The sequence below is a fragment of the Gordionus sp. m RMFG-2023 genome, chromosome 1 (genome assembly GCF_954871325.1).
Source record: "Gordionus sp. m RMFG-2023 chromosome 1, tfGorSpeb1-WG-v2, whole genome shotgun sequence".
NCBI lineage: Eukaryota > Metazoa > Nematomorpha > Gordioida > Chordodea > Parachordodidae > Gordionus > Gordionus sp. m RMFG-2023.
The window spans coordinates 7,587,072-7,612,376 of record NC_088775.1 but is presented as its reverse complement, the minus strand read 5'-3'; the positions used below and the strand labels follow the sequence as shown (position 1 = coordinate 7,612,376).

The window sequence follows — 25,305 nt, the reverse complement described above, 5'->3', positions numbered from 1 at the left end:
ATTTTTTTCTCTCTAAAATGTAAAAATGGAATTTTGTTTAAAAAAAAAAATGTTTTTTTAGCGGAGAAATTATAACCGCGTTTTTACCGCTTTTTTAAATCGGATATTTTTTATTATATTTGATTCAAAGATTTTGAAGATTTTAATTAATTCAATTCTTTCCTAATGTTTATTCCTTCCTATTTATTTTTTTTTTAAAACAGGATCAAAAAAATAAAATTAGCTCAATGATAAAATAAGAGATCTCTAAAAACATATATTATTCACAAATCCAAATACCACTTTCAAAAAATCTAAAAATAATTATGGACAAGAACGGTTATTCTCCTTTTACCATGAACGGTCGGTATTCGATACCCCACATGACCCCATCCTCTAAACCTCCCTCAAATTATTCCTTTGACGACGATTACGTTAACGCACCCTCGTCCGCTTTCAATATTTGCCGGGTAGCGTCTAACGATCAATTACACGCATCTCCCAACAAATTTATAATTGAGGCCAGAAACTCGAATCTCCTCCGTAGCAATCATAAAATCAATTCTTGTAATAACAATCTCGACCCGTCATCGAATCCGGATGTTTCGAACAATTCTCCCCATTCCTCGAACAGCGCACTTTTTAATAGCAGACTCCTCCGTAATTTCAGCAATTTATACGACGTTGACCCACCAGAAGCGCCCTCAGCGTTATCGAACGACAATTTGCAAGCGGAAAACCCTACGAATAACCCGAAGAACGGCATATGCCTTTTACCAGTCCCTGGGACCTTACTTCCATTGGGCCTAAATAGCTCCACTAATTTGGGAGTAGTTAGCAACGTCAGCAATTCCACCACTAATCCCAAATCCTGGGCTTTAAAGCTGTCCCTCAACCTTTGCTTCCAATCCGAAAATTTTAGATCTTTCGCCGGTTAGCGATTTTTGTCAAAATTTTTTGATTTTTTTTATACAATTACAAATGATAGTTGCATCATCACCTTAATTCATTATCGTTTTAAAATCAGCTGAAGCTGCAATAACTATTACATCTAATAGAATAATGCGAAATAAAAAAAAAGTATTAATCATGTAAACTATTACATCTAATAGAATAATGCGAAATAAAAAAAGTATTAATCATGTATTATTCTTTTCATATGGATATGGTTAAAATTGGTGTTGTTAAACGGCTCGATTTTAAAACAAGGTTTAGCCAAAAAATATTATGCAAGACTAAAGATTTTGTTTTTAGATGGCAGAAAGGTTTGGACATCTATTAACGAAATCTCGAGGCTAGTGTAATTTTATTTTGTACTAGTTAAATTTTAAAATTTATCTTGCAAATATTTTATAAAGGCGTTAAATTAAATATGAATAATATATTTATTTTAGGCAACACAAAGCGCACGCAAATAAGCATTGGTTAGATTTAATATTATAATATTCGTTTTCAATGTTAAAAATAGTAAAAAGATGTATATATTAATATATACATTTCTTTTAAAGAATATTGAGTAAATTATTATGATTATGCATTATATCTACCTTATAATGCGAGCTAATCGATGCGTTTCGTTATGCAAAACGCAAACAATGCATTTGAAATAGGTATCGTCCAAATTGATCAGCGCTTATAAAGATCTATAAAAACGCAAACTGGTTTGCCTTTTTTCGAAAAAGTTCAATTAGGTCGCATTATTATAACCATAGTGATAAATAACTGGCATTTTAAACTACGTCATTCACCAAAAAAATTTTTTTTTTATACCAGGCCAAGAACATATAAATTAAATTCATATATTTCAAAAAATAATTAATTTAATTAAAAGTGTTTTTTGTTTTTTTTGTCTCCGTTATTAGAGTTTTAGTAACTGATTACAGTTACTTCGCAAAAAAAGGACTTTAAGAACACTAGTAATTACATCTTAATAAAGAAAATTTATTAATTATTTTTATATAGACAAATTTAAACAATTACCTTTCCGCTACAAAAATAAGAAAAAAACTCAACTGAGGAATGTTACTAAAAACAATTTTAAAAAAACCGACTGAAATATTATATTTTAAGTTCAAGATTTTATATTCAGTTTAGGTTCACAAAATTCTAAACGGTTATTCCAATGTAACGGTTACGGTGAAGGTTGAGCAGTATTGCGAATACTTATATTAAAATTACCAAGTACAAATACTTTTTTTTTGTATTTGATATTTATTTCGAAAAATATAGAGAGTAATTAATAATTAGTATTAGTTGGGTAATTGCTATATCTTTAGCTGTTAACGAGTTATTATTAAAAAATATATATCAAAATCGAAAAAAGAAGAATACTTTAACATTTTACACGAATTTATTTAACCCATCAAATTACGGACGCCTCCTGCAACGTTTCTCCCCATCTCCAAGGGTTTAAGGACAATAACAAAAAAAGCTTCTCTTATTGACCTCAAAGCCAAACTTATTTCAGAGAAAATTGACTGACTAAATATTATAGTTTCTCTCAAATTGGTCTATTCTTATGATTCACTAGCTTACCACTCAGATTAGACATACATAAAACTCCTTTCAAAACACTTCTTCTATTTCAACATCAATACCTTTTTTCATTGTGCTTCCTATTTCAATTCCGATGAAGTAAGGAAGGCAATCCTATCTTTCCACCGAGATTCCGCTAACCGCCTAGATGGAATCAGACCCATATTCCTCCAGGGCACAACTTATCCATTGATCAGCTTACAAACTTCCATCCTTCTAAATCACAAACTTATGCAACCAAATCTTATATGGTGATGTTCTCCTCCCCCTTCCCCCTTCTCATTATTTTTGTAGTCAGACTTATATCCTTACAGAAACCTAACAAAGAGATTGGTTGAACTTTCCCACGCCTTGTCGCTAAAATGATTACATTCAGATAAAATATAAGGCCCCTCACCTTCTCACCCCATTACAGTTAGGAATTAGTGATCTGCATCGGGCCTAATTTTTCAAGCCCAGCCCGGCCCAAATTTTTTTTACAAAGTTTTACCCGGCCCATCTGAAATATTTTAAAAAATTTAGCCTGCCCGGCCCGAATTTATTTAAATATAAAAATTAATTTTATAATTACTCAAAATAAACGATATGTAATATGTCGTCCACTTTTTATAAATATCAATATTCAACATAAAATTGATAAATTTAAATTTTCTAAGACCTGACCCTGCCCGGGTACGGATTGGGCCTACTTTTGCAGATCTCTAATACGAATTATGGGCGGATGTGAGGCCGCTGTACATCTTAATCGTCTTTATTTGGAGAGCAATCCCACAAATGAAACTTATCAAAATTTATTTTGCTACTGCGTACAACATCATCTCCCGTAACTCATTCTTGCAATCAGCGAGCACATCATTTCCATGCTACACCAACTATTCTTGTTACCAGTTTCCATCAATTTATTCAAATCTCAAAAAATACTCTCAGCCAAGGGCATCCAACAGGGTACTAGGATCCCTTTTATTCTGTGTTGCAATCAATAATATAATTCAACCATTAATTCAGAATGCTGGAATCATTAGTGATCTCAATTGTAAACCAATAAGGCCGTACACATTATCAAGGAAATGGGATGCACTGTTGGTTCATTCTCAACCCCATAAAATCTGAATTTATGCAAGTAAACTCCTCCATTTAAAATCTCCACTATTTCAGAATTACCTCCATTGAGGAGCTAACACATCTAGATCCCCCAGTAGGCGGATTCACGGCAATCAGTGCCTTCCTCCACCTACTCTTGATATACTTCTTAAGCTTGACGACCTCCTTGACTTGCTACCCTTGCATAAATCATTCTTCCTCCTTAAAAACTTCTTTAACATTCCACTCATACTTTATGCTCTACGCTCAACGCCTATTTTTAAATATTCTATCCCTCTCAGTATTTATGAAAAAGGAAGAAAATATCTAACCGAAAATATTTTGAATCTAAAATTCAATGAAACAGCATGGGCTCAAGCTTCATTACCAAACAAAAGTGGTGGTTTAGGAATTAGATCTCCCACCATCTTGCTCTCACTGACTTTATTTCGAGTAATTTACTTTCAACCCCCCACACCCACAAAATGACTTTTCCTTAAATGATGCTTAGATGATGCTATCCGAGGACACGTGTTAATGATGTCCCATCACCCGAATTCAATAGATAAAAGGATTGAGAGAGGCCAGTTGTAGCATGCTACATTGAATCCCTTTTATTTAGCATGCTCCCAACAATCCGTTCTCTCTTCACTTCTTTACTTATGGATACGTATATTAATTTTTGGAAGTCATTCCATCCAAAAATCTTCAAATCCAACTAACCAACATTGAGTTAACCCACGCAATAGGAGTCTGCCTAAATTGTACAATAACTTCCTCAGTTCTGGCTGCATAATCCCCATAGACTGCAAAGGAAGATACAGCTTACATTGCAAATCGTGCAAAGGACGAATCCTCAGACACACCCAATGCAATTTCTTGATCCAGTGAGCATTGAAATCCGCCCAAATACTCGATACTTACACCACCTTTGACTTTTTAGATCCTATGGAAAACGGCTTGACGGAATCACTCTGATCCCATGAAAACGGGGTTAATTTATAGTTTGGGACTATTCTTGTATACCAATCAAACACCTACATGAGCATAAAGAACAGCATAAAATTTACATATATTTGTAAATATCAGAAGATCACATCTTATCTACTACCTTAACTTCCTTTGGTAACCTTCAATTATCCCTCCTTAAGGATTTAGGATCTCACATCCGCAAGCATACTTGCGATCCGCAAGAAGGTTTCTTCCTCAGGCAGAGACTGGCTAGAGCTATCCAGCAGATTATCAAGTTTCAGTGGCAGTCTTCTCTCCCTTGACCTTCGCTAGATTCACTTTTTCTTCCTTATTCTAATTATTTTACATTATATTTCACCTTTATATTATTAATTTGGAATTTATTTTTTTCGTATATAAATTTTGTGTTGACTTATACTATTTAGTAAATAAATTAAATATAAACATAATAAACCATAACGACCAATTAAATAACTAAATAAATATAAGATATCACATATTTGTACATAAATAATATAAATTTTTTTTATAAATTCTTGTATAATTTTCAGAGACCTGCAGAGATACCATTTGTACAGCCTGCCACGGATTTAAATTTTTCGGCCGGGCCCGATTTTTTTTTTAAAAATTATTTTCGGCCCGGCCCGGATTTTTTAAAATATATTTTATTTAATATTGATTTTTATAGCTAATAATGGCGATTTTAATTATTTGGTTGTAAAATATACGGCCCGGTCCGGATATTTTTTAAAAAATTTTCAGGCCCAGCCCGGCCTGGGTATATTTAAAAAAATTAAAATACGGCCCGGCCCGTGTACCCAGGCAAGACCGGGTTTAAGGCAGGGCCTGCAGGTCTCTGAATTTTATTATATTTTTTTATATGTATGGAATTAGATAAAAAAAAATTTAGATATTTTTTCCAACAGGACATAATTTTTGACCATAACGGGAAGATAACATGAACGTACATATGCCTTTGTTTCGTTTATGTTACGACTATAATTATCTTTTGCCTTCGCGGTTACAAACGTCATCTACTTTTTCATAAAATAAAATGAAACCTTACCTCGACGCATCGAATTCTTTAAATTTAAATTAACTAGGATGTCCCGTCGACATCCTTTGGGAAAGGCAAAAGTTCCTTTATTTGTTGTAAACGTCTTTTTTAGCACGCCTATTATGTGATAAGAACTAGCGTTAGGTAGCGTCCGAAAATTTTTTATATGGGCCTGGCCGGCCGGAGAATTTTTTTTGTATATAGATATATTTGATGGAATTTTTTGCTGTTTAATAGAAATGGTAATCCATAAAGTATAGTGTTTTTAATTTATCCACTCCCCAAATATTATAAATCTATGTTTATATTGGTGTTCAACAAAATCTATTTCGCTTATATTTAAAATAAATAAATTTGAAACTATTTGCTGACCTCGACTAGCGATACGATTGAAATAGACCGAATTATTTTAATGCGAAAATTTATATTTTTACCTTCCGCATCTCCCTACTTCATGCAATACAAAAAAAACAAACTGTGAAAGTGGATAATTTGACTTACAATAGCATTTTATTTTAGGGTAAAATTAATGTTTTTGCGTTTCATGCATTTTTTTGATAATTTTTAAGATAATAAACTCCTTCTTTTTTTGTAAGCAAAAACGCACATTTTTACTCAATATTATCACATCTTTGTGGATTCTAATTTATGTCTAAAATATCAAAGTTTAAAGAAATTTGGATTGAGACATAACAATTTAAAAATTGGGTATGAGTTATTACCCCTCATTCACAGCTAGCGCGAATTCGCGGCGGAGAATACAAAATTACAGCATATTTTGTATACACCCCACGTTACAGTGAATAAAGGGTTATGCCCCACCTAATCACTCGCGTTATTTCACCATCACCAAAGGATAAATTAATGGATTTTTTTGGCATTTTGAAATACAAAAAATTCTTAAACAAAATTAAATTAATAAATATCAGAGTTGTTAAAGTATCTAGATACAAGTATCTAGGTATAAAAATGTAGTATCTGTATCTAGATAGATTTTTTAGAAAGGTATCTGTATCTAGATATTTTTTTAGAGGTATCTGTATCTGTTTTTAGATACTTTTTAAGATACATGTTATATACCCCTTTTTTTATTATAAATAAAAATATTTGACTGTAAAATTTATTTTATTTCATATGAGCTTATAAATATATATATATTATATATTAATATTTATTAATACTATAATAAAGAATTATATATACATAAAATATTAAAACTTATATATAAAAAATATATATAAATATTCATTAATTTAAATATTATGTCCGAGTTTATCAATAAACCGTACAAATTTTAATATTACAATATGGAAATGGTAAATTTTATTTTATAACTAAATTTTTAAGTTTATATATTTATTTAGATCTATATGGATGAAAAAGAGGAAGCAACATCTGTGTACAGATACATTTAAAAATTGTATCTGTATCTTGATAACTTTTTAGACGCTGTATCTGTATCTAGATAACTTTTGAGACTATGTATCTGTATCTAGATCCATTTAAAAAGTATCTTTTAACAACTCTGATTAATATATATTTATACGATAATTTAGGACATTTTGGGTGATAGGTTATATTTTTTTGACCAATTACTGGGCTTTTGCTCCATTTTTAGCCGATTTTGTGCCCACTCCGAAAATAAACAAACTGAGTTTTTTAACCTGAGCAAAAAAATAGCTCTCACTTGAACAAATTCGCATACCTTTTTTTATACGCGTCCTCCATTTTTTGCTACACTTCTCAGAAAACATCGGATTCTCTAAATAAAAAAAAATTTCTTTACAGCCTTAGAATTTTTATGAAATTAAATTGCGAATAATTATAGATTTGAAGTTATGAAAAGAAAGATATTAATTATTCATTTACCATACAATATAAATAATATGTTTTATCAATTACTATAAAAATGAAAAAAAAACTAATATAAAATACATTAATATATTATACTAATGAAAAGAAAAAGAAAATATATATTCTATTACAAAAAATGATTGGGGGAGGTTAGGAACTGTCGTCTGTTTTATGTGCCACGTGATTTACACTGTGTATTATGCTAAGGCTATGCAGAGCGGTGGAGCACTTAATGTTAAAAAAGATTGCGAGTCTAAAAACGAGTGTCGCGAAAAATGAAAATATCGTTTAGCCAAAAAATTGAAAAATTTCGATCGTTTGCATGTTCAATTTTATTTATCGCCTCTAGTAGTCGTATTGTATCAATTCTGAATAATCTCCATATTTTTAAATAACAAACAGGTGAAGTATAGGTCATATATAATATATTTAAAACTACCCTAAATAATCCGTAACTATATTTATAGTTTTTTTAATTATTATTTTTATAATGACTACCCAAACGTCCAATTAACACTAGAAAGGCTGTTGCCTTAAGCCTTCTTATAGTAACCGCGATAATGGTTAGAGCGATACTCAATTTCTGACTAAACGATATCATAATTGTATAATTTAACATTTTATTTTAAGTGAAGCGATGTCGCACTATTTTACTTATTCCTCATTTAAAAATACCGCGATGTCTCTTAAACTATGCGTAATTTTAAAATGCTATCTTTGAATGAATTACGCATTTTTCAAGCGATATCACGCTTATTATGAACGAGGCCTTGAGCCTTCGAAAAAAAACGCGACAAGATTTTTTGAATTTTTATTCGTATCAGTTCGATCCTATTCTTCACTCTTCCCCTAATTGTCAAATTATGTAAATTTACGAGGTTTGAATTTCATGAAAAATAAAAGAAATGTAATATAATAAACATTACAAATTATAACGAAAAATTTATCAACCTATATCACGTGTAAAACTGATGACATAATAATATTATATAGTTAATTTAATGATTTATATGTCTTGGTATATTATTTTGAAATAATATGTGACAAGTTTGACAATTTCTAAAAACTAAAAAAAAAAATTAATAAAATAAGGTTTTCTTCACTGATAAATCCCAAGGCAAATTTTAGGATTTGAATTAAATGTTAAGTTGTCCCAAATATTACAAAAATATTGTTGTATTTTTATTTTATTTAAAAAAAAAATATTGTTGTATTTTTATTTTATTTAAAAAAAAAATATCTTCAAGGAATAAGAAAATATTCCCTTACCTCCTCTTACCAATAATTTATTACCTTATAAAATTTCTTAAATACCCTCCCAAAAAAATTTTTTTTTATAGATATTTTATAAAATTTAAATATTTTGAAAAACGCTATTTATTTGTAATAATTTTATCACCTTACTTTACACCTCCAATGGGTAAAGGATTTCCCGGGAGATTTTTCCTTTCTATTTCCTCTAAAATTTGATGAATAATATACTAACCGACAGGAATGTTATTTTATGATAATATTTCTAATTAAATTAGTTTTTAAAAAACACTTGATACAAAAAAAATGTTTATCGGACCTTTTTTCTTCCCTTCCCTATTCTTTCCGTTTCCTTCTCTAAAATTTATTCTATGAAATTACTACCCAATAGAAAATATATTTTATGAATAATATTTCTAATTAATTTTTAAAAAGTATTTAAATTATTATCTTTTAAACTATTAATGTTTTTTTCGGAGACGGATATGTATGACTAGGCCTATTCAAAAACGAATTCGAATCGAATAATAAAATCTACTATTTGTGTTCAATTCCTAATTATTCGAATAATTGGAAGGAATTTTCATAATAAAATAAATCATACTCGACAAATTTTTTTATTGCAAATTTAATTTCAAACAGAAAAAATTATTAAAAATATGTAATCATATATGATGATAAAAGTAATCAAGTTATAAAAAAATTAAAATGTATATTATTAATTTATAATTCTAAAGCCAATTTTTAAGAAAAAGAGTTTTTCTTATATTTTCTTTCTTATATGACATAACAAATTAGTTATAACTGAGAAAAGCCTTTCACAATCACAAGCACATGATGTTCCTTGTATAGATAGGTACTTGCCATTTTCGAGAGTATGGGGATCCAATATATATTTGCCTTCCATCACATTAACGGGTCAGTATCATTCTTTGCTCTTGGCTCACTCAGATAAAAATCTATTTCACATAGTTTAATAATATTTGTTTAGAAACAATGTCTAGTCTGGTTTGTTGAATTTCAACCTAATTTGTTTGACAGTTATAACTATCAGCTTATAAAATTAATCATATTTATTTAGATGGGGGTAAGTTAAATAACTGTTATAAACCTCTTTAAATTTGTCCGTTAACTTGGATATATCAGTATCATAATCAACAGGTATTGATTTAAAATATTATACTTTAAGCCTGGGGTCTAATATTGTATTATGGTTATTATTGCATCATCAGCAGTTAAATTACAATAGCCCGACAATTTATCATATGCTGCTTTAAAACCATTGTTAAAAGATTTATGGAAACGAGGTTTTTCATTTTTAGATTATCAATAATTAGAATATAAGAAGGTATAGCCAAATTATAAGTAGGATAATTCTCCCCATATCCCAAATTTGTACATATAAAGGCAATAGGTAGCTTTAATTTTTATAAAATTCTCCCATTCCTGCTATATGTTAACAAAGTATTATATTATTCCCTAATTATAAATTGGTTTACCTCTGATATTTGTTTTTCTTTAAGAATTTTAATTTAGTTATTACTTCATTGACTAATTTTGTTAAAGCAGGCCTTAAAAATAAGCCTCTTTCAATCATTTGGTAGATGCTATTCCACCTTATTTAACAATCTAATTTTGGTTTTAAAAAAATTTAGGGGAGGGCATAGTAAATTACATATATTTTTTAATAAATTTTACTTTTTGGGAGAATTAAGAATCATTATAATAATGTTCTTCGCTTTAAAATAAAAAGTATCTAAAATTTTTAAAATTTCTTTGGAAATTAAATCAATTGCATGATGGGCAAGGCAACGGATCCGTTCTATTAATGGATATTTTAAAGAAAATGATAAGGTTTTATTATTAGTTGCATTATCCAAAGTTTTAAAATTTTTAATTATTTTAACAAAGGCTTTATATATATTTTAACCTGAATGTGCTTCATTATTAAAGCGACATCCAAAATTATGTTAATTATTTTAAAATTATCATCAATGCCCTAAAAACAAAACCTGTAGGGCTTGTCCAAATGTGAGATGAAAAATTAATTTGACTTTTATTTTTGGATATTATTTCCTTTAACAACTGTTCTTTTTCTGAAAATATATTATACATATGCTTTAAGAGTATTGGTGGATATAGATTTTACAGAACAATCTAGATCACTTGTAGAATTTTTTGTATTAACAGTTTTATATTATTTATAGATAACTTTAGCAGGTTATCTTTAAAATTAATTTATTTAGATAAAGAAATTGGTAATGTGGGCTTTAAAAAAATGTCAATTTTATTACACTTTTTGTTTCTACTGAGGTATGAATGATTAATAAGAGGGAATGTTGTTTTGCCTTTACATTTTATAATGCTCTTACAATGAATGCAAGCAGCCTTTTCACCGTCTTTATTGATTTGATATTGATCTCATATAAACGCTCTTATTTGTGAGCAAATTTTATCAACTTCAACATCAAGCATAACTATTTCATCGGAAGTATTCTCCTAGAAATTTATTAAATTTTTATATACCTTTGGTTTGTATTTTTATATAATTTACTATGAGATTCAAAAAATAAAGTTCTCGTGAGATTCAAAAAATATGATAAATAAAATTTAAATATTGCTTCAATTTTTACCTTATGTCTTTTTATAATCACATCACCTGTCAGATTGGCAGGTCAACAAATAGAAATGACAAATGTTAGAAAAAAACAATTTATTAAGTATTCCGAATAATTCGTTTTATTTGAATTGAATAAATGATTATTCATATTCGGACAAAACAAATAATTTATTATTCATCGAATATTCGAATTTTTTTGAATAGGCCTATGTATGACTAATGAAATTTAATTTTTAATAAAAATATCAATTCTCATTACTTATTATATTGATGATGTTTTTATGAAAAATTATGATGACGGTATAAATAATTCATATTTTTAACAACCAAAAATAGAAACCCATAAAGATGGCAAAAAAATTTAATTAGTTCACTCTATCTAGTTTTTTTAATCTGCTTTTTTATAAAACTAACTCTTGACATTCGATTTAGAATTCGGACTAGTGAAGGTCAGTCAAGATAGGTTCAGACCTCTTAACAAACCGAATTTTTTTTCAAAATTAGTGGTCACACATTTATTCTGAGTTTGAATATGGATTCCATTTATTTTTATCAGCCAAATGGTTTCGGTTATTTTTCCGAGACTGAACCGATATTAACCGATTTATTTAATCCCTAAATCTGCCGGTCCGAACCAACTTTTTAAGATTTATATATCCGAAGTCCGTAACCGTTGAGATTTTTGTAATTGACCAGTCAATAAAGTCTTAAAAGGAAATAAGGTCACCAATTTTGTTAGTGTTGTTAAATTAGCAGATTTTAAAAAACGACTAACTCAAGATCTTAGCCTGAATAGATATTACACAAACCTTGAGAATTCGCCCATAGATGGCAAAATAGTTTGGATATCTATTAAAATTCTGAAAGCCAGAGTCTGGCCGGCTCGGAGCGACTTATTGCACAATGTTCCCCCCTCCCATTCCTACGCGTAACATATTTATCCGCGAGTCTTTTGGGTGAGAAGTGCGGATAGTAAACATGAATGTTAAATATAAAATAACAATAATTCTAATTGATTAATCCAATTTTTAAGTATAGGAAAACAAAATTTTAATTTTATTTTAAGCACGATTTTAGGCAATTTGCCGGGTTGTTCCAATTCTTCCTCCTAATCACGGATATTTTGAAAATTTCCCCCTATATATTTTTTGCTCCCGTCTTAACCCTATCCCCTACTCTCTTTTTATCCCCTTAACAGTTGAGGTGACCATAAACTCCACGTGAACATTCGTGTAATTTTTTTTCTCCTATTGATTAATTCAGAGTGTCAAACCGATTTCGGTTCATATTTTAAATTAACCGGTTACAGTTCGGTTATTCTTAACAAATTTATACCGGTTTGTTCATTATACATTAGATCAGTTATTTAAATAATTTTTTATTAAAAAAAAATACTAGTGACCTATTATTTTAGGTCTAATTCCAATAAAAAAAATTGTCCAACGCTCTAATCCTATATTTTTTTTTCTTAAAAATCCGACTTCGATCTTATTTTTTTTGACTGTTGAAAAAGTAAGATATTTCAATAAGCGGAAAAATTCTAAGATTTATTCTTATTCGAATTAATCGAATAATTATTTATCCGAACGAATCGAATGATTGTTTATTCGGGTTCAAACTAATCTAGTATTCAGAAGAATCGAATAATTATTTATTTGTATTCGAAGAGTCGAATAATTGTTTCGTATTCGAAAGAATCGAATGATCTTAATTCATATTCAAACTACTCGAATAATTGTCTACGAACGGATTGAATAATAGGTTTTCGAACAAGTCGCTATTGATTATTTATTTATATTTGAATAAAATCGAATAATTTACTATTCGTATTTGGTTCTATCAAATCTTTTTGAATGAGACTTCTTATAACTTTAGTATTTTATTAAATTATTTTTATATCTTAAAATGTATATTAAAAAAGGGAACGGCTATTTCAACGTAACATGTTGGATAGGAAATTGGAGGCAAACACGCCATATTCCCACCCTTCCCAATTATTTTTATTCATTACACTCAAAGATACAAGGAAGCAAACGGCTCCCCCCCCCCCCTTTTTAATGTAAGCACCGCAAAAAGAGAAGATTTTGCAATTCCTAATTAGAACTATAGCTGTCTTATTATTCTAATACCCTAAATTTTAATTCAAATATTTTTTATTTCCGAATCGAACTTTTTATTTTTGTCTTGAATCAAAATTTTTTAGCGAATAAAAATCCTGCTAAACGATTTTTTTAAGCGAGCAGCACAAAGAATCAGATATTCATAAATTAAGAAAATATTAAATGGTTATGGATCTTAAAATATATGAGATAGTCCTCATGACTTCTGAATTAAGTTGACAAAATAAGAGAAAAGAAAGAAATTAGTGAATCTAAGAATTTGCACAAAATACTCTTTATTATTTTTAATATTTAAAATACAAAGCAAAATAAAACAAGTATTGTACTAACCTCATTGATCGTTTGCTTTTCCTTATGTAAAATGTAAAAAATTTGATAACAATTTATAAACATTAATAAAAACGCAAACTGGTTTACTTATTTTTCGAAAATGCTCAAATAGTTCGCACAATTAGCATACGTTTTTCTATTTTATACATCTATTTCATTTGTCAACTAGCGGGAGTTTGGTTGTCCGTGTTTTGGTGGCATATATTTTTATGCATATTTGTTTTTAGGTATTTAGAGTTAGAAACACACTATATACCTATGAACATCGCTAGCTTGCAAATAGGGGGTGCTTAAAATTAAATTTTTAAAGCGACTCGATATTTATAAACACTATTTATATTTACCCTCTTTTGGAGGGCCTTTATGCTTTCTAGTGTGTCCAAATACTTTTATCTACTATAATTCATCATAATATACCATGCACTAATCAAAAATATCTAACACAAATATAAAATCCAACAAAAACAATAAAATATACCTAAATATAATCTAAAAACTTTGAAAAACATAGGAAATTTTTTCTTCAAGTTCCTCCTTTGATTTTGCATTTTATCCTTCACAGAATTAGAATTGGGGCTAATTCAAAAAATTAAATTAATTGGGAAATAGGCATAACTTTTTGTACACAAAAATCAGCACAAAAAATGAATGTATTAAATTTAAACAACCTTAACGTATTCTATGGAATTAATAATTTTGTAAAATCCTCTAATAAATATCATTATTATAAGTCGATATATCTTTAATGATATCAATTTTTACTCATTTGCAAAATAATTAAGAATTATATAAAATTATTACTTGTATTAAATTTTGTCTCATTTTGTTGAGGATCATCTAATAAAATAATAATTATAAATAGATTATGTACTTTTTACAATTTTGTTTAATTTAATATTACGGGGAAAATGATATTTATTAAAAATAAACCGTATAATTTAGTGAGAACTTTGTTTAAATAAAGTGTTAAATTAATAGGTGCTAATTTTTTAAAAAGAGCCTGCTAATCCATTTTTCTAAATTGGCTCTAATTTGATCTTTCTGGTATAACAAGAACGTCATAGAGCGCCCAAGAGACAGCCTACCGAGTTAAGAAATTGTTTCGGTTGTGTCTCTCATGTTTCGATGGTGCTTAAAGCTCTGGATATCACCTTAAGTAGATCAGCAACGAGCCAGGCAATTGGAAGCGTTGATTAAAAAAGAATATCAATAAATATATTATTGAACATGACAACTCCATCTCAAGGCAAGAGATTCTCTAGTAAGTATAAATAAATCGTGTCTCTGCTGATCCTAGAAAGTTCATCTAAATCTTCCTTGTGCGTGTCCACATCTAAATCAAGAAAGTCTTCCCCGATAACAGGTCGGGACGTTATAGAATTGCCTTCGGTTATGGTTATCTCCTTAAATAAGAAAAGAACAGACTTAGGCTATGGGGACCTAATTTGAAGTTACCAATTATTAAGCTCGATGTAGACCTATATGGGCCCCTTACATTTGCTAAGCTCTATGTTGAACTCTGTAACTTGGGTTCAGCTCCTTGACCCTTTCCAAAATAACCTTGGGCTTTTCATTGACGTTCTATACGATGGAGAAGATCTCTATTCTGTAGACAGCACTCATTTAAACTCCATTATGTTAGCAGTCATCGTTCTTAGGTCAATATATATATATTTAAATACTGGCTATAATGTACAGACTTATACAATATTGTTAAAAGATATATTTAGTTGGATTGACAGCAAATGGTATTAAAAAGATGTTGCAGTTCAAACATCAGAAGTATAATGATATAAAAGAGTAAACTTTAATTCTAATGGATTAGTTTAGAATTAAGCTAGGATGGTTTAATCAATGTCCTCCGCAACTGCTCTACCAAAGTATTTAAACGTTTAGTTAATTTACTAAGAATAATTCATCAGTGAATGGTCATAAAAATGAATTGTTTTCATTATATAAAACAAATAAATTTATTTAATATATTGAGTATAAATTCAATAATACAACTAAATTTCTTTTAAAAATCTTAATAGCCATAAAGAAGTTATCAAAATATAATCAAAGTTACTATATTCTATTCAATGTCCATAATTCATCCATTTTCCTATTGGTAAGATTTTCAAAAATTGATTTTTGCTTTTTTTTTGACATTCCCTATTAAATGCTTTATAGATCTAATTGTAAGGAAAATATGTTATTAATAGCTTTATATAATATATATATTATTAATGAGATATTGAATTATTCACTGGCTAGTGTATCAACAATTGATGAAAGTTGCATAATATATATCTAAATAAAACTATTACATATGATGGATAGGAAAATTTGTAAAATATACATTATCTCATATCAATTACCATACATTTTTTCTGTATGAATATTTGATTCTAGGTTAATTGAATTATACTTAATATAATATATTGATATTGAATTAAATTTTGCAATATTTCCTTTTTTAAAACTAAATAAAAATATAATGATAAATTTTTTTATTTTGAAAATGTTCTATTAATAATAATATATATTTTTACAGGTAAAAATTTTTTTTTAAATGTCAATAAATCATAAAATTTTCTGGTAATAGTAAGATAGCATAAAATTTTACTATTTATAAAAATTTTGTTATTGTTTTTTTTAAAAGAGCCAACCAATCAATTTTTAGATAAATAAAACAAAACAATTTTTTGATCAAGGTTATTGCAATTATAATAATGATATTTGTAAATTCTTAAACAAATCATGCAATTGCATAACAATATATCTTGCACTCGAGGTGAAGTTTGCAGAGGGCTTAATCTGACTGCCAATAATTTATTTGTTAAGATTTTTGTCAATTAAAAAATGTTAAGTTAAAGTTATTGTATTTATTTTTAAACACCCCCCCCCCCACTGTGTTTTACTGAACATTTTTCATACCAAATATTTATGTCAGTGGAAGCAGCAGGAAAGACTTAACATTATTTTAAAATAAAATATTTTTTATAATAAAAAAACCATTAATAATTTTATTTAAAAAAATTTTTTTATTTTTGAAAAAAAATATTAAAAAATATCGATTTAAAATTAATATAAAAAAATTTCGTACATCCATATCTCATTTTTTTAGATTATCGCGAATTTATCCGATTATTTTTGTAAAAATATTAAACTTGCCATTCCTTTCCAAAAGATATAATCTATAGAACATTATTCCTCTCCTCAGTTTCCTGTGAGAATTTTACTATTTAATATTGTTTTTAAATTAATCTATTTTAAATACTATTAAAAATTAAAATTATATCGTTTAATTTTTCCACTTTGGAGGGGGAAGCTAGTTGGGAGGATTCTAATTTTAAGGATGGTTTTTTGCATCTGCTAATTTCAAAGATCATATATTTTTCGTGTCTCTGGGAAGTAATTCTTCACGCAGCTTAGAAAAAGGTTATACTAAAAAGAAAGTTAGGAAGGCTTATAACATTGATTTCATTAAAAAAATCATATAATCTTCAAAAATGTAACTCGGTTATATAAACCTTTACAATTTTTCGCGTTTTAATTATTGAATTTATTCCTGCTTGGGTAATGTTTATCAGATGGTTTATATCGTTCTCATGTGAAAAGAAATTAAGAATGGCGCTTTCGCTTCAACCCAATAGACGACGAACGATTTAGAAATTTTTGAGAAATTTAATCGATATTTATATTTAGCACAATTTATTAACATATCGCGTGACCTATCGACTACCATTTTTTTGGAAACTATTAATTTTTTAAAACATTTTATTGGAAAAATATTAATTTGAAAACAAATTTTAATTAAAACTTTATATAAAAAATTAGATACATATTTAATCGAAATTCATGGCAAGACGAAGTAATATATATTTTAATTTTAAACTTTTAAATCGCTTAAAATTCATAAATTTTCATTCTGAAGTGAGTAAACGATTCTAATAATAAGATATTAGATTTGAAAGTTATCACATGAATAACGAATAATTCGATTCTATAAAAAAATACCGGACTGAATTTGTTTTTAATAATAGTATTTGTTTTAACCAAAAAAAAATATTGATTTAATTCAATTTAACACCATTAAGCAATTTGGACTGGATTAAAATGAATTGATAAATATTTTATATGCTAAAATATATTAGATATATTATATATTTTTTGCCTCACTTTTTCCTTTTTTTATAAAAAAATATTATTCGTTATTCGATCATAAATTTAAGAATATTTTATTCGATCTTTGCGAATAACTTATTCGATTTCTTTCTTTTTTTTACAACGACCAAAATTTATTAAAATGCAATAAGATCCATTTATTTTTAATATATATTAACGGAATTACGTGTTCGAGTCCGATCTACTATATATTATCCTCCCAAGGGCAGGCCACCTAGTTGGCTTTAGGAAAAACATTTTTCTTACTGGATTTGAACCCAGAATGATAAGATTGCGATACATTTGATGAACCGAATATGTCATTAACGCTACTCGAAACATGAATTTTTTTGCATGTAACAGATAAAATTACAACGCTATCTAATATCGAGGTGGGGGGGGGGGGGGTTAAATAAATCTTTGGAAAGTAACGAATAAAATAACGAAATTACTCTTTTGAGTAACGTAAGCGTTACTCTTTATTTATTTATTTTTTAAAAAAATTTAGGACATTAATAGAAAAAAATACATTTATTTTTATTGAATAAAATAAAGATATTTTAAAATATAAATATTAATTTTGGCCGAGTTTTTAGATCATACCTAACCTAACGATTAATATAAGATTATAAATCTATTTTATTAAATATAACATTGTACCCTTCTTATCGGCTGTACCAACTAAGCGTCTTTACTTTAAGTGCTTGATTAAAATTTTTGAAAAACTGAATTTCAAAAAAAAAATAAAAAATTTGGTTTTCGAATTTAAAAAGTAATTATTTATTTTTTGAAATTAATTAATATTTTTTTTTCTGAATTTCAAAAAAAAATGTCTTCATTTTTAAAAATAAAATTTGTTTTTGTTTGTGTTTGTGTTCAAGAAACACTATAAGACGCAGTTTTCTGCCATTTTAATTGGAGATCTTTAGGCCCACTTATTGTAGGGCTATATTATAAGTTATAAAAATAAATTTTTGGTGGTTTTACTTATTTTTTTCTTAAAATTTTGAATTATATAGTCATTCTTTTTAAAAAATCTATTGGCTCTTTTATTAATTCTTTCAAATTATTCTTTATAGTAATATATTATATACTTTTTTTTGGGGGGGGGGGCAGAGAGGGGTGGGGAATGTGTAGGGGGGAAATTTCCCTTGGTTTACGCGCCTGGTTACTTGTTATCTATTCTAATTATTACCTATTAAATAATTTTTCGCTATTTTTTTAAGGTGACTATTTTTTTTAAAGGTCGTCTTGATATTTATAAAAAAGACATAATAGTGTCCAAATAATTTTTCAATTTTACTTTTAATGACAAACATATTTTGATAATTTTACTTTTTTTTCAATGTCATTTATAGCTAACTAATAATTGATTGTGTTATATCAAATAATTTTATAATTTGCCGGACAAAATTAATTCCCCCTTTCTCTCACAAAATTCGAGATTTCTGGACGTTTGCGCATCATGGTTAAGCACGCCACTGTTCGAACCACAATGAGACGCCGGTTTAAATTCTTCTTCAAAAGTTTGTTATTTCCCGCTAAATTCGTATTCAAAAGTTTGTAGTTTGTCCCCTAAAAATTTTTTTTGCTTTCTTTCATATTTCAATCTTGGATCTCGCATTTAAAAGTTCATCTTTTCAAAACCATTTTTTCGGCTTTTTATATTTGCAAATATTCATCAAACCTATCTATCGGTAAAACATTTAATTTTTTTATAAGTTGATTTCCTTTCTTTCCCAACAAAATTTTTTTATTATTTAGAAATCTCGTAGCTTTCCAAATTTGTGAAATGGAAATTGATATTTTTTTATTATAATTAACCCATTTTTCTTTTTCTTATTTTCCTCGATAAAATTAATGTAGGCATCCGTCCAAATTTTATATAATTTATAATCCATTTTTATTTAAAAATATTTAATAATTCTTCTCTTTTTATTCATATATATATATATGAAATGCATTTATATCTAGCGAAGGTCAACTGGACCGGTTTAAACCGCTTCCCAATCAGACTTCATTTGTCTGATAAAATAATTAGATTTGGTTTTTAAAATTAGATAATCTGAATGCCGTTGGCATCTCTTTTTTTTGAAATATTTTTTGGGAGTATTCCGGGAATGCAATTTAGGGGCAAATACAATTTTTAAACTACTTAAAAATGATTTAAATTTTTTAAAAATTCCCCAATGACAGTTGTTATTCCGGGTCGCAACGAAATTTCTCTACATATATGCAATTTTTGGAATGCTGGACCAAAACGCCCCAATTTGGTATTTATGGCTGGTGTCTTCTCGGTCCGACTTGCTAATTACGTTTCATCAAATAAATTTTTTTGAATCATTTTACCCCTTTAAATTGATAAATTTGAGGTGAACCTCGGGGTCAATAAAACAACTAAGAAAACCAGGCTTTTTTTTCTCAAATATTATGTTTTTTTTTAAATTATTTTTTAAAAAAAATCGGTTAAATTATTTATTTTGACTTTGATTTTAATTCAATTTTGCTAGCTAGCCTTTACTTATTTTGTCCACAGCTGTTTCCGGATTTGATTTCAAAGTTATATTTATTTTGCCACGTCCTTAGCTCAACAAGTTTTCTTTCTAATTTAAGAATTAATGCTATCAAATGTACGTAAGACTCATTACTAAAATATGTAACCAATTTGCGTTAAATAACATTCACAAAGAAAATTTTATGGATGGATCATAAGAAAAATATGTATCACTGTGCCATTATTATAAAAAATAAGTATTTTTTTTTAAAAAAAAAAGTGGGAGGGTAGTCTTCAAAATCTAAAAATCTGTTCACTTCCAAAGTGATTCCAAGGCCAGGGCTGCATTTATAGTACACGCGTTCTGTTTAAGCATTATTTCAAAATAAAGACAATAAATAGGTATAAATTATAAATATGGTGGAGCGTTGTGATGATAACGTTATGCGTTGATAAAAAATATGCGATTACGAATTATAAAAATAATAATAATAACGAATTCGATAAAAAGGCATATGTTTTTTCTTAAAGATTACGTAAAATAATTATTTTAAATTATTTTTAAAACTGAATCAGCGGGAATAACCGTTAAATAACGCGTTTAATATAAATGCAGCAGGCCTCACAGTAAGCGCTAATACCTCAATGTCGCTCAAGCGATGCGTAATTTATCGCTAAACGATGGCATAGCTGTATATTTTTTCAATTATATATTTAGTTTAAACAGCGCGATGCGATGTCTATTCTCGCGTTTACTATAAAGGAATTTGAAGCCCTTGAGACACGATATCGCTGAAGCGATGCATAGTTCATCGCTATCAATAGATATTTAGTTATAAGGAGCACAATGCGATGTCTATTTTGCGCGTTTACTATTAAAAAGAGACCTAAAAGCTCATTTATTAAAAGCTTTATGTTTAAACGATGCAAATAAAGCAACGCTTGAATATAACGCGTTTACTATAAACTAGGTCTAAGGCTATACAAGCGCGTTATAAAGTTTTAAAAATTGAGATTTGGCAGTCATTAAAATAAAAAATTTAAACTATAAATATATATTTAAAATTAAACGGGGTGGATAGTATTTTATTATATTTTATAAATTATATTAAGTCTGAAAATTTCTCGATATTAATACAACTAGTAAGCCTAAGCAGATGATAAAAATTTAAACGGTAAGCGCTCGTAATATCTAAATTTCATGCAAACAATATTTTGCAATGCTTAGATTTTTGGCTTTCTATCTTCAATAAGATTTAATGCTTACCATAATGAAACGCCATTAAATGCGAGTCAGCTATTTTGTATTGATACACGTTCAAAAGAACGAATCTTCTGCTTAGGGGATATCTTTTTTAACAATAACGCTAGAACGTTAATTATCCCAACATTTAACACCGTTTATAAAAATAAATTAGCTTTGTACATAGAGTAAAATAACCAATCTTTTATTTTCATTTAGCTCTTATCTCGGAATACAAGAAAAGCATATCTTCCTCATCAATCGCGCCAAATAATCCCTGCATAGATAGCGGTAAAAATAAAAAAAACGGCATGAGTCACAGCAGTCCTCTAGACCAGCACAAATGTGCCGATGCCCGTTGCTACGCCAATCACAACTGTTCGGCCAGTTGCGGTTCCTCGATATTCCCTCTACAAGAAAAGTGCCACCAGATGTTGCACGGTGGCGTTCGCAAGGGGGCTCTGATATACGGTAACGTGAGTGATTGTATGGGCCGAGCGGCTCGCAAGATAGAAACCAACCAGGGCTTTATCTCCGCTCGACAATTTGCGACTAGCCGGCCCCAACTATCCTTCGTGCTAGCTGTCACCTCTTTTTTCCTCTTATTGCCGCTTACCACCTTTCTAAGCTTCGTAATTGGCTCGTTTTGCGTCACTTTTTTTGGGTTCGTTCTAATTGAAGGTTTAATATTAAATTTTTTAATATAATTTGATATTATATGTCAACATAGTAAAAAAGACATCACTTTCATTTTCACCATTCTCATGCCCTAATTAGAATATATTGGTCTTTCCGCGCTAATTTCTACAAATCTATTACAAATTTCACATTTAACGCGCTCCAATAAGACCCAGTTCTATATACTTCTGTGTTACATGTTATAAGGCTTTAATCTCTCCATGTGTCCAAATTCAAAATAACAATTTTTCCTAGTGCACGTTAGGGAACCTACGTTTTTTTACGCATTGTATATTACTTATTATTTAGTATCCAAAAGAACTTAATTATTATTTTTTATTTCGAAAACTTTTAATTAAGTTTGATGATAATAAGGAAGAAAACTAACATTTTTTAATAAAAACTTTACGAAATTTTTCTTCTAAACTATTCCTTGAACATTGTCACGTATTATTTTATTTTTATCCTCTAGGAAAGTATATTTTTTTAAAAAAAGGAAAATAATAAGTTTGGTTCGACCATCTTTGAAAAATTCTTATATTTGTTTTTGAAAAAAAATCGATATAAAAAATATAATTATAATTTATAGTCATTCAGGGTGAAATTTTTCTCATGGAAGAAAGTATTGATTCAGGATTTTTATAACTAAATTCCATAAAAATAATGGGATGTATTTTTTAGTCGAGGCGATTAAACAACCGTTCGGGATAGTGAGAACCGATACGAACAGCTGATCTATTTAAATTCTTTTAAGATCATTTTTTTAGTTTATTATCATGATCGTAATTTAAACTATATTAATCATTAAGATTTTAGATATTTTTTTTAAAAAAGGATCAGCTGTTAAATCGTGGAGTATCGGATCTCGCTATAATTTCAATCTAATTGGGTTCGATCCATGCCAATCACTAAAAACAGAATGACCCTTTATTTAGAAAAAATTTATATCTTTGCTATATTATGATAAATAAGGCACACTGCTTTCTATAGCCACCATGATAGCCCTTTCCGTCGTTATGGTACTGGGTGGCATGGGTCTCTTTTTTTCTCTTTTCCTCCTCTCTGCCTTTGTAATAACGTCGAAACTGCTCAACTTTTTTCGGCTTAGCGTCATTCCCCAATCAAGATGCCGGGCCCAATCACTTTACAAGTCCATTCATTCTCTCTCTGGGGGCACTTGTCCATTCGCCAATCACAATATATTAGGATTTTCTGGCGACGCCAATAATACCGCGGTAAAGGAAATCAACGATCCTAGTAATAATAACGAATTGGGCAGCGAAAAAAACAATGTATATCACATAAACTCGTCCAGTCACCGGCATATCAGGCCCGCTGGTGGACCCGCAACTACAAACTTTTAAAAGTGACAAAAAATAATATTCTTTCCTAGGATTAAATGGCCGCTTCCGTAATTTTTATTTCCATATCTCCTAGTGTCAATTTTGCGATAATTTTTTTTTTAAAAAATGAATCCACTTTTCCCTTTATTACCTAATTTGTCCACGTTTCGCTTTCGCCAAAATCATGATATGAAATATAAATCTCTTCTTCAAAACCACGACAAAATAAAATTAACGAAAATAAGTGTGATACAATTAATTATTTTAAAAATAAATTACCATTATAAATTTGGTCTTTTTTTTAAAAAAAATATATTATTTATATTTATATTTTATTTTTCCCTATAGTTCCATTAGGATAATTAGTTTTTTTTCTATTTAAAAAAAAATCATGTTCAAAAATAAATTTCTTTTCCAAATTATTGAAAAAATAAATATTTATTTTATTCACCCCCTCCTTCAACAATTGGCATACTTATTGCCGTGCGACAAGGCTCATATATTATCAGTATTTACTGCTAAAAAAAGTCATATTAATATAAACTTTTATATTGGTATCATTTCCAATTAGAGTTACCTATATTTTTTTTACACCTTATTATTATAATGAAATTATTCTTTAATTATTATTTTAGTGCATTACAAGTGAAATATTTTATTTCTTAAAAAAAAGATTTATATTTATTTTAAAAAAATGATTATAAATAATATAAAATATTATACTATAAATAATATATTAGTTATTTAAAATTTTTCCCCTTCATGGATTATTTTCATTTTGATCGATTTTACAACAACCACCCACTTTTTACAATAAAAGAGTAATTATTTTACGTATCCGCAATATGTTACACTATTATATTTTAATTTGTAAAGTATTATGACGTTTTTTCCCCTTCTCTCTTTTTTGTATATTTATAATATTAAAATCGATATTGATATTATAGATTCATTTGGAATTTATATACAATGATTTTAATCCTAATAAAATATGATTGTTGTAAAACAGGTTTTGCGGAATAGGAAGGGCTGAGGGGAGAGAAATGAATACTAAGTACTTTCCTTGTGGAGTTTATAAAAAAAATGATATATATATAATTTTTTAAAAAAAATAAGCAATAAAGATGACTTAGATTAAATTTAAAATTTACCGCTTATCAGAGTGGAGCTAGCTCTTATTTAACCTCGATGATTCATTGAGTCTTATACGTAGGTGTAACCCATGCAGATCTGCAAAGGGGGGGGTGAAAATTTTTTTTGTTCAGGATTTGGCCGGACCGGACAAAATACTATGATTTTTATTCGCCATTTTAATAGGGATCCGGCAATTTATTAATATCGGTTTGTAAACGATATTTAAAAAATTATTTAAAAATTGATATTGCTTGCATGCATACCTAATATTTTGCATAATTTTTTTTTGAAATAATTTATATATTTTGATTTTATATTTATCGTATAAATAAAAACAAATATTGCGATATTAACCCTTAAAGATATAATTAAATCGAACGCGGATGAGATAATCTTGTTTACATGATTTAAAGTCATTTTTAGGTTTTGGATGATTGAATCGAATTTTAATACAAATATTTTTTTT

General features: G+C 28.3%; 1 protein-coding gene across 1 annotated transcript; it reads left to right on the top strand.

The window, feature by feature from the left end:
* The first annotated feature begins 108 nt into the window (after positions 1–108).
* On the top strand, positions 109–25,053 carry LOC135922822 (uncharacterized). Its single transcript, XM_065457306.1, has 3 exons — positions 109–912; positions 21,904–22,365; positions 23,335–25,053. Exons 1-3 carry the CDS (start codon positions 306–308, stop codon positions 23,724–23,726), a joined length of 1,461 nt encoding a protein of 486 aa, XP_065313378.1. The 5' UTR covers positions 109–305; the 3' UTR covers positions 23,727–25,053.
* The last annotated feature ends 252 nt before the right edge of the window (positions 25,054–25,305 follow it).

Excerpts from the sequence above, each read along its gene's own strand:
- LOC135922822 (XM_065457306.1), top strand. The coding sequence starts at position 306 with ATGGACAAGAACGGTTATTCTCCTTTTACCATGAACGGTCGGTATTCG. Across the intron at positions 913-21,903 it reads AAATTTTAGATCTTTCGCCG|CTCTTATCTCGGAATACAAG; the intron begins GTTAGCGATTTT and ends ATTTTCATTTAG. Across the intron at positions 22,366-23,334 it reads TGGGTTCGTTCTAATTGAAG|GCACACTGCTTTCTATAGCC; the intron begins GTTTAATATTAA and ends ATGATAAATAAG.